The following is a 16,395-nucleotide window of genomic DNA, read 5'->3' as shown; positions in this document are numbered from 1 at the left end:
ATATATTTCTGAATGCTGAGTGCTTTGGGACGCCATCTGTGTCTTTTGCCAAGTGGGCTGATGATTATCACATTGACTATTATATGCCCGCAACATTAAGCCTGCACGCAATGTGTCGCAGGACTATTCCTTTCAATTATCTGCTTAAACAGTTGATCATGCAATTCTGCCAAGGGTGCAGGGATTGTCCTTGTGGCACGGCAAGCTCAAAATCGTATGAAGAGTCACATCTCTCTCTCTGTGCTCTGTTATTAATGGGAATCTGAGGCTCGTGGCTGCTGACTTTTACTGCGAAACATGCTGGAAACTCTTGATTTATTATCGCAAAAAGGACAAAGTTTGAAGCAAAAAGTGGATGTTGTATAAGGAGTTTTTCAACCTGGTCATTAGTCATTTTAAACCAGAAAACACCCGGCTTGTGCAGACTGACCTGATGTTGAGATACAATCCCACTAATTGGATTTTAAGAGGGATGTGTCTAACCTGAGGGAAGGGAGAGGGCAGTCGGCGACATTGATTACCTTCATGAAACATTTTTCATCCCAAAGCCCCCATCTCCATCCACAATTAATCTCTCGGGCTCTGCAGCCACTAATTGACTTCCCACTGCCGGCCAATTACAGCATACCTCACCTTAAACAGAGGCTGTAAGAGCAGCAGAGCTTGTCTCAGACGGGAAAACACACCAAGTGTTTAAGAGGAGTGTCGTGGTAGTTCTGCCATTATCACTTCCACTGCACATGGGTTTCGGGCGATGAGACCGTTGTTATTGGAGCCCAAAATGCTCGTCCGTCTGTCTGTGTCCCATTTGTCTCTCTGCCATTTTAAGGGGGGAAGTGAAGAGTCTGGGTGTCCCTTAAATGCCAATAAACTGTTGAGTCTCTCTGCCTGCCACGCAGAATGAGGCCGGACATTCTGTTAGCCTGAGTTGCCAAATGCACCTAACAAGGTGGTAATTAGCAGATGGCAGGGGCTTTCTCTCGCTCTTTCCGGAGCTGCACCGCTGTCAGAGAATCGCCTCATTAGACGCCCACTGACACCCCTGCCGGTGACATCTCTGCATCGCTTCCCGCTCTCATTTAGGAAAAACATTGCGTCTATGCAAGGACATTGTAATTTGACTGCTTTTTCATCGGGTGCCTGGTTAAACATCTTAACTTCAGTCAGTTGTTTTGGCCCTGGCGAAGTGAGGCCGTGTTGGTGTGCCAAAAAGTCAGCCAAGCTGTAGCAGAAGACGGGTCGATTTACTTTCGGCACAGAAGGGTTCTTTTGCCAAATTCATGCAGCACTCAGACTGATAGCTTCACCTGAGTGCACAGTATCTAGTGTGCAAGGTTATTTGGCAAAAAGTGGCTGTTTTTCAATTCTTCTCTCGTTGCCAAGCAATGTTATTTCCATGAAAACTCTCACTCATGAGCATGATTTTGTAGCTTTCCCAGCAGGATGGCTGTATTATTTTAGTGAATTATCTCAACAACTATTGGAGGAAATTTCATGAAATTTGGTGCAGACGCTCATGGTCCCTTCAGGATGAATTGTAACAACTTTGGTGACACCTCGACTTTTCACTTAATGGCATCAGATCAAAACTTCAATCTGTTCCGATATGTGCTTTGTGTTTAGTGTTAGCATGCTAACGTGCTAAGCTTAAATGGTAAACGTTATATCTGCCAAACATCAGCATTGTAGAATCGCATTTAGTTCAAAGCCCAGCTGTGCCCAAGTGCAAGCTCACAGACGATGGCTGTAGAGTCCTAGTCTTTTTCCCTGTACTCTGAAAAAATCTGAAGCTTATTATCTTTTCAAAAGCTTGTGGACACTTTAAACATTAAGAAAAACCCTTTATTTAAAGGCTTTGCTGTGCTATGCACTTGGATTGTGTGCCTTGCAGCAAAAAATCTGAGTCAAAAATTGTGCTGATGCTCGACCCGATTTATAATAGTCTAAGGACTGAAGCTTTTGTCCGGTCTCTTGGCTGCAAAACAACTTGTCTCTCTCTCTCAATGAAAGACTTTGTGCAAAGCACTTCAATAGTTTTGACATCAGTTACAGAAAATGACAGATGGTGAGGTGAGCTGAGAGTAGGAGTTTCCCATGGCAGATCCCAAAATGTAATGTCTTCAGGGACCGGGAGAGGATGATGGGCAGGAGCATGTGCTCCGTTTTAGTTTCTGTGGATGTGTGTGTGACCGAGAGAGAGACGGGCAGAAAGTGGGGGTATTGTTCGTAAATCCATACAGTATGGCTTTACTCTCAGATCTGTACTTAGATCTTTTATTATTGATCTAAGTAAGACCCCTCCTCTCGTCTCCTCTCGTCTTCTCTCGTCTCTTGTCCTCCCACTTCTTTTTGCGCATATTTGTAGACACCGAAAAACTTTAGAAATTCAGAAAGAGCTAGAGCTAAAGGGCTTGGTTTTTATGATCTAAGAGGTGAAGGACGGGCAGAGAGGAGTGGCGACAGGCGGATGCACACATCACTTGAAAGCAAAGGCTTGTGATATGAGAGAAACACCAAAGGTTAAGTGGCTTGCAGCAGAAGAGAGAATAAAAGGGGAGATGCACGGGAAGGCCGATAGCTACTCAGAAAGCGATCTCAAACATAGGTGTGAGGAGCCCCGTGGGGATCTGCCAGGGCTGATGAATCTCCGCAGCGAGGGAGGCGAAGACGCACAGTCAGAGATGGAGCGATAGAATAATGATGAAAGGGCACGAGTAGAGAGGCGGAGTGAGTTTCCACGTGTCTTCCCATGCATCATCATTACTCCTCTCTGCAAACGTCCTCCTCTCCCTCCCTCGCGCCCCCTCTGTTTTTAATGATTCGCCATCCTTGAACTGAAGCCCCCCTCATTACCCCACCAACTACCCCCTCTTGTATGAGAGAGGGGTCTAATAGCCAGATGACAAGGCACAAAGGCTTCCATTGTGTCCAACATGCCTCGTACTACCAGCCTGGCAGGCCAGTGATGCGCTGCCTTGTAACCTAGCGGGAAGCTGAGAGTTGGCGCTGCCTCCCTTTTCTTCTCTTTCTCTCTCCGTCTCTGGAGATATGATGTAGCACGCTAACGCAACCTGACAGGCGGGCCACAAAGACTACCCTGTTAGAGGCACTTGAGTGGGAGTTTGCTTTGGGCAGGGGAGGTGATTTGCATGTGTTTGTGTGTTTGTGTGTGCGTTTGAGAGAGAGAGAGAGAGAGAAAGAGATTGATTTTGTCGACCCAGTGGGGTATCTACCCTCGGGTTTGAAGGAATCCTGTGCTGACAATTAGCTCCATCCTTTGTATGTACTGAAACCAGCTGATCTTTCAGGGCAGTGTATTGAAAACTGGATCCAGAGTGGCGTTCCCAAGCATGATGAAAGCCATGATGGAGGCAGAATCACTCCGGCTCAGTTTAACATGTGAACAGATCTGACGCTGAATGGGATGTGTGTGTTGTTTGTGTGTGTGTTTTGGGGTTTTTCATGTCTCATAGCTTCTGGGAACATGGACCGCAGGCTTGTGGTTTTTTTTCTAGTTGCAATGTGTAGCCAGACCCGGCGTTTTTGTTTCCTTGACCTAAATTCCACTCATTCATTCTGCCAGTAAAAAGTCTATAGAGTTACATAATGGAGAGGCCACGCTTCTTTTGGCCCCCGGTCTCTCACTTGGTACCTCTGGCGTGCTGCAGTTACTGGACTGTTTCAACTTAAGTAAAGCAGCAGGCACTCGAAAAGCCTCTGAATTCCAGAAATCACTTGAATTTTCAGCTTGTTGTGTGTGTGTGTGTGTGTGTGTGTGTGTGTGTGTGTGTGTGTATGTGAGTGTGAGTGCCTGCGGAGCAAAAGTATTGAGTTTTGTCTAACACTAAGTAGGCAAGAGACTGGAAGTGCTTTTATTCCAAAAATGTTTCCACCACCACTCTTTGGCAGATGTTTAAAGGGGAGAATCAGCTTCTCAATCAGGCAACACGAATCTGCTAATCTGCAGTCCCCGCGGTAGTCCTTTCATCCCCTCACAGAAACTTAAGTTTTGAATTTGGTGGGCGATAACTTTTTATTCCCCGGTAGCCAAGTCTATCCTTCAGTACTTCCTGCTGCTCAGAGTTTCAGAGTAAAACTCCAGTCGCGTGTGGGAAATGCGTAGGTCGCTCCTCTCTTTTAAAATTTTCATTGCTTTTGCTGTGGGAATATCTTTCTTTGTTACTTCGCAGTATGATTATTTTTTTATTCAGTTTCTTCCTGCCAATTTCTGCTAGTTTGAGCCCCGCCACTCGTTCGAGAGAGGGGATCTTCTGCGTGTGTGTGTGTACGCCGAGTGTACGCTGAATAGATTCGAAAAGGAGTTTAAAAAACGATTCGTGCTGAAATCAAAGCAAGTTTACAATGACTTTTTTTTGCGAGCGGTAGATCAGTGAAATTGAGAAGTGAAAATGAGAAGCTTCTGGCACACTCTGATGAAATATTCATCAGAAGATTAGCCAACAGCAGGGTTTAGTCTCTCAATGAGGAAAAAACGACGCGTTTAAAATCTCCGTAGGTGTCTTTCTGGGAGAGGTGTTTTATGTTATTGACTGATGTTCCTCAAAGTAGCTTAGTACAGATCTCATTTTGGAGTCTGGATGAAGTAACCCACAGCCTGGCTTCTGCCTGGTTTTTGATTTGTCAACACTTTCTGATCTGGAGAAGATCTCAACCCCTTTGCGTCAGAGGAAACCGGCAGACGTCGACAGCAAACATGACCGTGCTCTGGTCTTCGGAGAGCTGCTTCAGACCGCAGAGAGAGCAGAGAATAAACAGACGTAGAACATGAAATGAGAGTTTGACAAGTATTGTTGCAGCTGTGTGCTGTGTCATAACAACTGCAGCATGACGTGCTATGTAGATAGTGGGACCCCAGTGCTCAGGGTAATTGTGTCCCCCCCTGCCAGGCAGCTTTGAGGAGGGAGCGCTCGGTTATTGATTCCCACAGTGTGACTGAAGCCACATTCAAAGCACATCCCGCGTGTCCCTTCCCCGAGGAAACAGCCCCTGCTCCACAGCTGGAGTCCACACACAGGAAGAGTACGACTATAGCAAACACAAGGCAGATCTCTCTCTGTTTCTTCCGCGTGCCTTTATCGCTAACTTTGACAATCTGTCGCTCGGAGGAGAATTCGCCTCCTCTTGGAGGTGACTCTGCAGCTCCTACACTTCCTCAGACTTAGCTTGAAATGCTGCCGACAGTCCTAGTGTTATGTAACTGCTTTTCGCAATGCATGCATCTGGGTTTTAATGAGATGAGCCCAATTAATGTTTCATCCCTTCAGTGAGCCGTCTTTGCCACTTAGCGCCTTGCCTTCTCAGGTGCATGTAATTGCTGTCCAGACAAGGACCCTTATGTTTTGCCGCTCGTAGTGCGCGTTGCTGTTTTGTCGGAGGGAGATTGGTGTAGCTCATTACGACTTCAAATTCAAGAATGCCTTGTTTTATTGTCTCAATCAAATCATCAGAGTGGGTGTTTTCAAATGAGCGGCGTGCAGATGGCCTCCTACGTGATTTAATTGTCGGACTGACCCCTACATTTCTCTTTCCTTCCCCTCTAGGTAAGGTGTTGAATACTGATCTGCGTCACTACCTCAGCCTGCAGTTTCAGAAGGGCTCCCTGGACCACAAGCTCCAGCAGGTGATCAGGGACAACCTGTACCTGCGCACCATTCCCTGTAAGTATAGCTTTCACAGCCCCTGGGCACCTCAGTCTCCTCTCTCCCTCTGTCTGGGCTCTGCTTGCTGCCCCCCTGACCCCTCCAGATGGAGCCAGGTCTGTTCTCATCTGTAGCACTACCTGCATCATTATACTTATGTTCTTGCCTGTGTTTCTTATGCAGCACCCAGTCTCAGGCTCCGATGTCCTGGGAGAACCTGAGTATATTTTAATATAGAAAGCTACAATTACCCACAGTGAGTGAAAAAGTCTTCGGGGCTCGCACAAAACAAAGCGTCTTTGAATCGAGGGAGAATGGCACACTTTCTCTGCTTTTATGTTTAATGACTTTCGAGGCTGAATATATAAAGTATTGAATTAAGAGAGAAGATTTATTTTCAGTTTTGGATTACACTCCGACCTTGGTTATCTCACAATTAAAGGTGTGAAAGAGCGCCGCTTCTCTTTCTTTCTCCATTCTCTCTTTTTACTGTCTTTCTTTATGAGTGCGCTCCACCGCTCCTGTTTCCAATAGAAGAATAAATAACCGGGACAGAGCATTTTGTTTTTATACCCGACTGATTTTTGAATGGACAACAAGGCCAACAGGCGTAAATGAAAGAGCAGCTGCAATTCTCTGGGCTGCACAGCTGAGTTAAAAAAAAAAACAACCTTTTTGCTATTTATCACTTCTCCAGACGTCGTTTATTATCCGTCTCACTTAGCATTTAGAAAGCTCTGCATTTATGACATTTTGCGAGGAGGGGGAAGTCATTTAAAGGCATATTTTGAAGTTGCATTTAATGTACAATAGAGCAGTAATGACTTACAGGAGATAATAACATTTTTCTGGTTTCTCATCTTGCTGAATCTGGTTTGGGGTAGAGATGTATAAACCGGTTACAGAATAGAAACATTGTGAGGCCTCAGTGCTCGTCAGCTTTTCATTTATATGGAGTATTAAGAGTTAGAAGAAGTGTTCAGCCAATCTTATAACAGATATATTGGTATCAGCGTATGTGTTGTCCAATATGACCACATTCAAAATTCTTAAATTCCCAGTAAGGTTTATTGTTTCAGTGCACTGAAGTTTAAAGGTGCAAATTGTAAGAATTTTAGTTTAAAACGTTAAAAAAACAAGTGTTATTTTAAATGTTTGACATCGTGTTTAGCTCCTAGCTACTCTGCTGACTGTGCTAACTTGCTAACGGCAGCTACAGTTAGCAGCAGTTAGTGGTTACCCTGGTGATACGCTGCCCCCTAGCTGTTTGGAGTATGAATTCCTCAGGTGTTCCTCAACTATAAAATATCCTGCCTACATTACACATATATATATATATATACGTATCTTTGTCTTTTCAAGTGTTCGATAACCACATTTGAGGGATTTTTGCAACAGTGTGTTTATGTACATTATATATTCTGTATATTAAAGAATATCGGTGTTGGAGTTTTTTTTTTACTCCCTAATATCTGCCTCAGCTTTAACCATAAAAATCCAGTATCCGTTGGGTTTCTCATTAAAGGCAGCCAAATCTCAATTTCTTACATCTCAAGTACTGGGCTCAATATCCTCCCATCATCTTTAAAGAGTATTACGGTCATTTAAGCTCTGACAGCACACATCATGTTCTCGTTTCGACCAATTCAGAACATTTGAGTCTCATTCGGAGAGACATTGAAGACATAAAAAACTTGTGCCATCGCACATCCCATGCGAGACATTGGAGTCTGGCTTCAGTAGCTCGGCATATGTCCCCTGTCCGCTTTGCTCATGCCAGCCTTCGCCGGTGGCTTAGCACAGCACACTGAGGCGCAGTGACCGTGCAAGAAGCCTAAATAGCCATTACAGCATGATGCCTGCGCTCATTACAGCAGCCCGAATGGCGGATCAGAGTGAGAGAAGCATGACTTCCTTCTTCTCCCACTACACACGGCGAGGCTTCATTAAGTGTCACACTTTGCCACCCACAAAAAGATGTCAGGCGCTCAAGACAGTGCCAGGGGTCCAGGGCACCACGAAATCCTGAGAGCGTTGCTAAATCTCGACCCCCAACTCCAACACCAGTTACCTCTCTTTTTCACTATCAGTCCCTGGGCATTAATATCCAGCATGGCACGGCAATCAGCCACGAGTCTCTTTGCCAGATTTAAAAAAAAACAAGAAAGGATAGTGGAAATATAAAAAAAAGAGCCCGAGGTTTTCAATCTGTGATTTTTCTTTTTTTTTTAAAGATTGAAGAGGACTCCTTTTAAGTTTTTAAGCCACTGAGACAAGAGAGAGAAGGCAGCTTTGCATTGATGTAGCTGCAGCGCAGAAATGAAAAAGTGAAAGTTAACGTTAAAAACTGCTCACAATATCAAATACAGTTTCTCTGCATATGGCATAAAAAGGTTGTATTTAACCACAGGGGCCTCTAAATTGTATAAATGCAGGTACAAGCCACTTGAGCCTGATTTTATCCCACGTTGCCTCCTTTTCGTTTGATTTCGCAACCATCGAACTGAACCCTGGGCGGCTGCAGCGAGGACACACCCTCTGCACATTGGGCGCCCCAATATATATGAGCTTTTGGACAAGTTTAGTAAAAGTTTGTGATAAATGCAAATAATGTTACTTACTTAATAACAGGTATTATTGTACAGATAAGTTAAAGTGGCAATCTCTCAGATTTCTGGAAGCAGCAATTGCAGGTGTATTTTTGGACCTCACTGCTCCCTATAGATCCAGTGTCGCCTGTGTGACGTCAGTCGGTTGTCAGTTGGCGGCTTTGCCACGCCGCCATAACATTTGATTCCATTCATTCCTCCATTTCATCATCCGCTGTTATCTTTGTTGTCTTTTTTTTGTTGGTTCGGCAATGACCGTTAACAGTTACGTTGACCGTTTACTCCCAATGCTAGCAGAGACCAGGACAAACAAAATTGTTATGTCTCGTGCGAACTGCCTACTCTCTCTGGCCGACCAACCTCTGCTGGGTGTCATGTTTTCCGGGAAACTCGCGACCGACACCCAGTGTGCATCTTTGGTATTACAGCAGATGGAGGGGCTTTCATCAGTGGGCCATAGGCTCGATCATCATAGTGTTACCTCATCCATCGATAGATAGTGACTTCACATTTACACATTTATTTACATGAAAATCTTAGAGATTATTGCTTTAAGCACCAGTATTATTAAGGTTTTCAGCTGAATGCATGAAGCTACTGCCGCATCAAAAAGCAAGCTAGTTGAGCTAGTTGTAAGCATGTGCATGTGCTCCCAACTGAGAAATTATTAGTATGCTGTGTGAATCAATCAGGACCAAGACGTTTGACTTGTGTACACCGCTTACGTTCAACACGGCTTTCCTTTCCAAGATAGTATTTTGATTAATTGTGTGTTCATCAGACTTTAAAGCCAACATCCTACTGTGCCTAATTTTCTCCTTTACTTTATTCAAAGTTGGCACTACAGCATGTGGTATCAAATCATTGCTTTTTCCTTTTTGTGTTGCTTTTTAATTTTTTTCAGCTGCAATCAGCATCTCGGAGCCTCGACGTTGGTTGATCCTTGTCGCTTGGCTTCTGGTGCCTTCACAGAGTGGGTGTTCAACCTGCTTCGGAGGGAAACTCTCAAAATAGAATTCACACATAAAACTAGAGAGCTAGATTTTGTGTTCGAGCCACGACAGCCCCTGTAGACCTGGTTACTAGTAGCACTTCTTCCTTTTTTTCGTTGGTTTAATTCCGTTTTCATGAGGTTGTTTCATCTCTTCAAAGAAAACACACACAAGATGGAAGTTTAAACAGTGCACTCTTCTCCTGTGAGACATGGCAGCAAATTTTCTTTTTCTTCTTCAAAGCTCCTCGTCCCAAAGCTACTTCTCAGATAACGGCTAGATTTCGACTTTCTTAGCAGTCTCTCCTCACATGACTGGGTTGTAATAATACTCTTCCCTCACATCTGCCCAGGTGTGGAGGCTGATGGGATGCTTTGCTCTGTGAATTCACCCATCCAGAACGCATCAGTGCAGATAGCATCCGCAGCCTTTATATCCCCGTTTCCTTTTTTTTTTTTTTAAGCTGTAACCCGCTTTGAAAATCCCATCAGCTCTGCACGTCATCACATTACACTTGAGACATCAGCTGAAACTGTGAAGGCAGTAAATCTGATCTAACTTTTATGAGAATCTTCAGGTAAAGTAGCTGTATAAACAATAAAAAATAACCACTTTCTCCCTGTTCCCTCTCCTAAAAACAAGCTCGTATTTCCTCCTTTTTGTGGTTCGGCCCGGTCTCCTCCGATTGCTCCATTTGACAAAATAAAAAGATTTGTCTTTGCAACAGGCTAAACTGTTTCAGATGTGATGGCTCACACTGCAGTCAGGGTGGATGTTGACACAGGAAAGAAAATGAAGAATGGGGATAGGTTCCCATTAAACTCCGAGTTAAAATCCCCCTGTGCCTGCAGCACAGATAGCAGAGCAGTTCAGCTGAGGTACCGTAACAGCCCTGATTACATCTAAAATGACGGTAAGCAGACTCGGCATGTCGGGGAGCGTGAAATCATTTTCATAACAATATGTTTTCGGTGTCTCGCAGATGAGAGCATCAACAGGGCAAAACATGACTCTTGCTCCAGATGCAGCACTTATGCTGGATTAATATTTAATGGCTGGGACTCTGCAGGAACTGTGTGGAGGTTTGCTTTTGCAGTGGGAGTGAGTTTAAGGCACAAGAAACGAATAAAATAGTGGAAAACGGGCAGAAAATCGAGAAAAGTTGGAACTGATAGTGCAGATGTTGCTTCAAGATCATTTGAGACGTGAAGCAACTGATCCTTGACCATGACAACTGGCATGAAGGAGACGATACGCTGTACAAACATGACATTTACTCCCGTGACCTCAGAGAGTTAGGCTTCGTTTATGAACCTGAAAGAAATCGTGGAAACAAGTGGCGAAGTACAGACGTGACAGATATGAATCTTTTCTCTTTATCCTACTTTCTACTTCTTCTCCACAGCAGTTCAGAGAGAGATATTGAATATTTGACTTATTATTTTTGCTTGTTATTTGAAAGCTTTAGTCACTCAGTTACTTTGCAGATTACATTTTCTTGTCTATAAAACATCCAAATAACTTCTAAAATATGTTTTGATGTAAATCAAACTACCAGAAGTTTTACAGATGAAATTATCAGTTGGCATTATACTGTAACTGTTTGTCATTTTGCACAAAAACATTTCATGGTAGCAGCTTCACAAATGTGGAGATTTGCCTCTTATTTTTAACAATTTAGAATTTTTATACTATTGGTTGGACAAAACAAACATGGTGGATGTATTACTTTGGGGAATGTGATGGCATTTCTTTTTTTATATTCATTTCTAGAATTGAAAAGTCAGTCAGCTAAATAAAAAACACTATTATCCATCATGGAAATATTCACTGGTTGCAGTCCCAACAACAACAGTACAGTTCTGATTTTACATTAATACAAGAGTGATAATAATCTTATGATTTAATGATAGTGTGACAGTCACTGGGGATATTTATCTACATTGAGTGCTTTTACAGTTGAGTACATTTTCCTCATCATACACACTTTACTTCAGGAAAGAGCAGCACATAATTGTAGTGCTTTTACTTAACTACAGGACGTGGATACTTCCTCAACCACTGTTATGTCTCATGTTATTGGAAATGACAGTGATGCCCTCTGAGCATTAATGTATGAGTCAACTATGTGAGTTCAAAAATTCATCCTTTTGGTTTCTGGCGGATAGAGATGTCTGGCACGAACACGTTTTTTACTTAAGTTGCATTATTCTGACAGGTCACGACTATACCTGTTTAGTCACTTATATATATATATTTGTTATGTCGCCTTGGAAACTAAAGCAATGCGTGTGATTGTGAGGAGAAACCGCCTCAATCACTCACACGGCAGATACAAAAGTAGCTTAATTATTTTACAAATATGCAGAAGGTCAACACGAGGTGAGATTTAATCCGCTAATGTACCGCCTCCTCTTACTCTCCTCATTTAATTATTGCATTTATAAGGCATTTAATTTCATCCTTAAGGGAAAAAGACACAGAAGTCAAAGCAAAAGTCTGCAATTAAGGTCCTGTTCATTATCATTATCATCAGTTACACTTGCTCTGTATTCTGACAGCTGTGCCGCTGCTGTGTTTTTCTTTTTTCCCTCCGTTTCATATTTTAATAATGAATTCACAGCTCTGTGGTCCCAGCTCTGTTGACTATTCATGATGTAGACACAGATGCACCCCTGAGTTCTGTATTTGGACTTGAATCACAATCCCTGTGGGCATGCTGAATACAGTGTCACTTCCAACTCCCCTCCACCCCACCCCCATGTTAGTAAATGGCTCATTCCGCTCGTTTTTAGATTGTTCCCTCTGTCTTAAACAACGTCACTGTTTTGGCAGGCACCACTCGGCAGCCCAGAGAGGGGGAAGTTCCTGGAGTGGACTACAATTTCATCAGCGTGGGGGAATTTCGTGACCTGGAAGAAAGTGGACTGCTGCTGGAGAGCGGCACCTACGATGGTACGTCTCGACACAACACGTAGTACAGCTTGTACGACACTGGTGGCAGGAAAAACTGAAAATATAATGAGTTGAAAAATTACATTTGTATGAGCTGGTGTGAATTATTGGCTACCTGCTCCCCTGTATTTCACCTCGGGCTTGCATATTGAATGAACTGCATTTATAAGGCGCTTTTCTAGTCTTACCGACCACCCAAAGTGCTTTACAACACAAGTCAGCATTCAGCCAATCACGCACACATTCATACACCGATGGCAGAGCGCTGGGAGCAATTTAGAGCTCAGTGTTTTGCCCGAGGACATGTTGACACATAGACTGCAGGGGGCGAGGGATCAAACCGACCTTCTAATTGGTGGACGTCCTCTCGGGACGTCGATACAACAAAAGTTGCCATCAAATGTGTGATTCGACTGAGACGTGTCGTTATTTAGAAAAGGGAAGTTGTTGTACGGCAGCAGAATTGTGTCAAGACAACATGAAACATTGATGCACAGAGAGGTTCAGCAGACTTTCTCAAATGAATACCAAGTGTTTTGAGGGAAACCTGTTTCCTTACCTGCTGTCGAAAAAAAAAAGCATTTTGGTATCCGTGCCAAAACTCACGTACAGTTTTGGCAGCAATTCAAACCCTAATTGCACAAATCCCACCACTTTTTAAAGCTCTGCAATCCCACTTGTTTGTGTGATTTTTTTACACCTGCAGTTTGGTTCTTGGTCGAGACCAAAGGGGGAAAAAAACTATTCCATCGCTGCGTTAAGTTGTGGTCGGTTTCAGAAGGAGTAAACATGAAGTCATCTGGACTCACAGGTTACCTCTTTATCAGACGGATCGGATCAGATCAGACGGCTGCCAGCCCACCTCATCAACACACGGGCCCACACGGGGGAAATCAAAATTCCTGAGACTAATGGCCGGTCATGCGGCACTTTACTGCCTTTAATGTTCTCACCAAGACCTCAGCAAGAAATAACCGATTATGAGTCGAGACCGCAACTCAACCTCATGTTCTGAATAATGATGAACAGAATGAAAAAGAACAGTCTGAATGAAGAACTGCCAAAATACACGAACAAAACACACATTCCTTTGACTTGTGCAACATGATTACAAACGTGATATTACATGAATGGGCTTTGTGATCATCTTAAACAGATCGCAGGTGGATTTAACAGTAGTTCAGCCTTTGAATTGATGCTAAAATCACATATCTATTACCATAGATTCACTTTGATGACAGCTTTTTAGGTGGTCTTTGTCCGCTTGTTTGGACCGCATCAGAATTCAATTATCTCAGCTTCACTTTTGTAGCACCTTTCATACAAACTTGCAGCCCAAAGTGCCTCACATAGCACAAATGAATAACAAATGGCCAAAAATAGACAACTTTAGATGGACATTTACAACAATAAAACAATAAAATAAAAGATCAGTACATAAAAGTCAATAAAATATAATAAAATAAACACAAAACAAGCTCAAAATGAAGTAAAAACTGACGATAACTACTTAAAAACCCATGCTATAACAGTGACAAGCTTCCCGAACAGGTTAGATGTGAAAGAAATGAGGTAGACTACAATAAAGCTGACGCAGGAAAAGAGTAACAGCACAGAAACAGAGTAGAGTACATCGTCTCAGCCCGCCCTGGGGACTCGGCTGCAGCGGAGGATGATTCCCCTCATGATACCCGGTTATTTGTTTTTTTTGTGAATTCGCTGAGTTGTGCACTGTTAGGTCATCAGGTGAAGTCAACACATTGCCCGTGTCATCAACCTGTCACCGTAAAATGCGAAAGAACCGAAGATAATATATCCCCAGGTGATTTTCTTGCCAAACACAACTTCATCCTGATGCTTTTTACACGTTGTTCCAGAAATATGTTGGCGACGTCAGAGCGCTCTCCTCCGCCCTCTGTCCCATATCAAACCCCTGGGAGACCGGCCCTCTAACCCTGAACCTGTGAACCAGTCAACAGAATGAATAATGGATCGGCTCTGCCCTTCCCCTGCTTAATGTAACACAACCGTGTGTGTACCGAAGGCACAGATTCAGAAGCCCCTGCAGAAAGTTAATCATTAATGCCCAAACTCTTGACCTCGGAGTCTCCACGGATAAACTGTTGGATAAAGTTTTCACACACAAACACAGATCTGCAGACAGTCAAGCTTTTGAAATGCAGGGAGATGTTTACCACGTGATGAATGATTTCCACATGGTGAGTTAGTCATTGACTACAGATCTGATACTGGAGACTTTACAGAGAGACTGTCACACAGAATGCTTTTGCACAAACATTTCTTAAACTTGCACCACTTTGATTTAAAAAAACATCGTTAACATGCCGTGTAAGCCGTGTTCCTGAGCCCGTAACGTCTTGGTGAACCTCGCCCCGTCCCTGCTTGCGAGTGGCCGAGCCCTTTGAGGACGCCCCCCTTTTCTTTCCCCTCTTGCAAAATCACGATTTTCATTTCCCTCTCCCGGGGTTTCTCCCAGTTTATTACAAATTTTCACACCTTTTTCCCATTTTGGTTAATAAAAAACCTGTTCTGGCACTCTTCAGCACATAGTGTACTGTGCTGTTAGGCCCTGCGAGCAACAGATGAACAGAGAAGTGACGAAGAGAAAGAAACACTCAAACAACCTTTTAAAGGAAAGGGACGTGCGTTTTATAACATCTGCCCTGTCGTTTTTTGTGCCGATCACGGGAGTCGCACAGACATCAGTCACCATCGCAAGACTGACAAACACAGGGCAAGAAATGATTTTATATCCTGTCCCAACTTGTTTGGCACCAAATTCAGAATAAGCAGGTACTTACAAAAAATTATGAAGTTGATGAGGTAAAACATAAAATAAATTGTCTGTGTTCTGTTTTTGAGTATATGTTCGAAAAGGTTTAGCAAATATCACATTCTGTTGTATTTATGTTTTACACAGCATCCTAACTTTGTTGTATTGACGTGTATTTTCATGGAAGTACATTAAAGTGTGGCTAGGGAGCAGCGCTGGGACGTGGCTTGTGGCCCGGAACAATTTCCAACAACTTACACTTCAGCAGACAGACTACACAGTCAACAACAGGAAGGAGATGAAGAGGGAGAGATATTCCCCAGATTCCCTTATGAAATTGCTCAATTTTGTGAGTTGTTGAAGTAAGAGAATCTAAATTAACTTTATTGAATGCTGTCTATGACAGATTGTTAATTATTCGGCAAACGTTTACAGCCAGGCTGGTGTTGCAAGAATTTACAGAGACGCTGCCTAGATGATCTTTTTACTGAATTTTACATCGTGCAGGTTTAGGTGTAACAGAATAGATGTGTGGTTGAACCCTATATGCGATAAACACACAAAACTTAAATATACAATTAACTGCCCCTTGTTGCAACCAAGCACATTCATCCCTGTCCTATCTGTCCTAGTTTTCTCAACACATGCTCTTCTTTCTGTTGTGCGTACAGTATGTCTTCTCTTGTTTTGTTGTGTTTTATTGTTTCCATGCTACAAAAATAATTTTCCTCTCGTGGGACAGAATCCGAACCGAACTGAACTCTCGAGCGTCGATGGCTCATGTAACACCACACCCTGTTCCAACCTTCGCTTTCAAGCAGTTGGACCTAAATCGTCTCCGTCTCTCCCTCACATGCCTGGCTTCTTCAGCGGACGTTACATTTCCCCGTCTGAACGAGGCCGTACTGTATCTGTGGCTGATTGAACGGAAACATCGACCTGGGCGGCCATGTTCACAGCTGTGACTAATCCTCCAGACCTGTAGAACAACAGGGGCTGAATATATCCATGGTTAATCTGTAACCAAGAGTGACACTCACCCCCTCTGCTCTGCTGGAGCCATTATCAGAGACAAAGAGCATTTTAGTGATTGGTTGTCATATCGCTCACCAATAATGGAAAGTTATTCCGGCAAGCCAATATTATAGAAAATATTTAACCAAGCATAAAAGAGGAAAATTGTGTTTATGATTACGCGTCTGCATTAATCCATTACATTTCAGACCCCGACAATCTCGCTCTTTGCATACCGAGCAGGTCTTAGCAGCGGAGTTGACTCAGCCGTCGGTGGAGTGAAGTTTGAACCGCACAAAAACAAAGAGATTAGTTTGCCAGCTTTAGTTTTACAGGATGATGTGGACGTGTCAGGGTGTGAGTGAATACTT

The 16,395-nt window shown here is 43.3% G+C and overlaps 1 protein-coding gene across 4 annotated transcripts in view; it reads left to right on the top strand.

Moving 5' to 3' along the window:
- The window catches only part of magi3a (membrane associated guanylate kinase, WW and PDZ domain containing 3a), a 126,685-nt gene that overhangs the window by 69,887 nt on the left and 40,403 nt on the right, over nucleotides 1-16,395 (top strand). For all 4 annotated transcript variants that reach the window (XM_084367376.1, XM_084367377.1, XM_084367379.1 and 1 more), the window contains exons 2-3: nucleotides 5,562-5,678; nucleotides 12,097-12,216. In XM_084367376.1, the coding sequence (XP_084223502.1) occupies nucleotides 5,562-5,678; nucleotides 12,097-12,216 (237 nt within the window). The remainder of the gene's footprint in view (nucleotides 1-5,561; nucleotides 5,679-12,096; nucleotides 12,217-16,395) is intronic.

Source organism: Pagrus pagrus, assembly GCF_965226575.1.
Source record: "Pagrus pagrus genome assembly, chromosome: 11".
In the NCBI taxonomy this organism is placed as follows: Eukaryota; Metazoa; Chordata; class Actinopteri; order Spariformes; family Sparidae; genus Pagrus; species Pagrus pagrus.
This window is presented reverse-complemented; position numbering and strand designations above follow the sequence as displayed.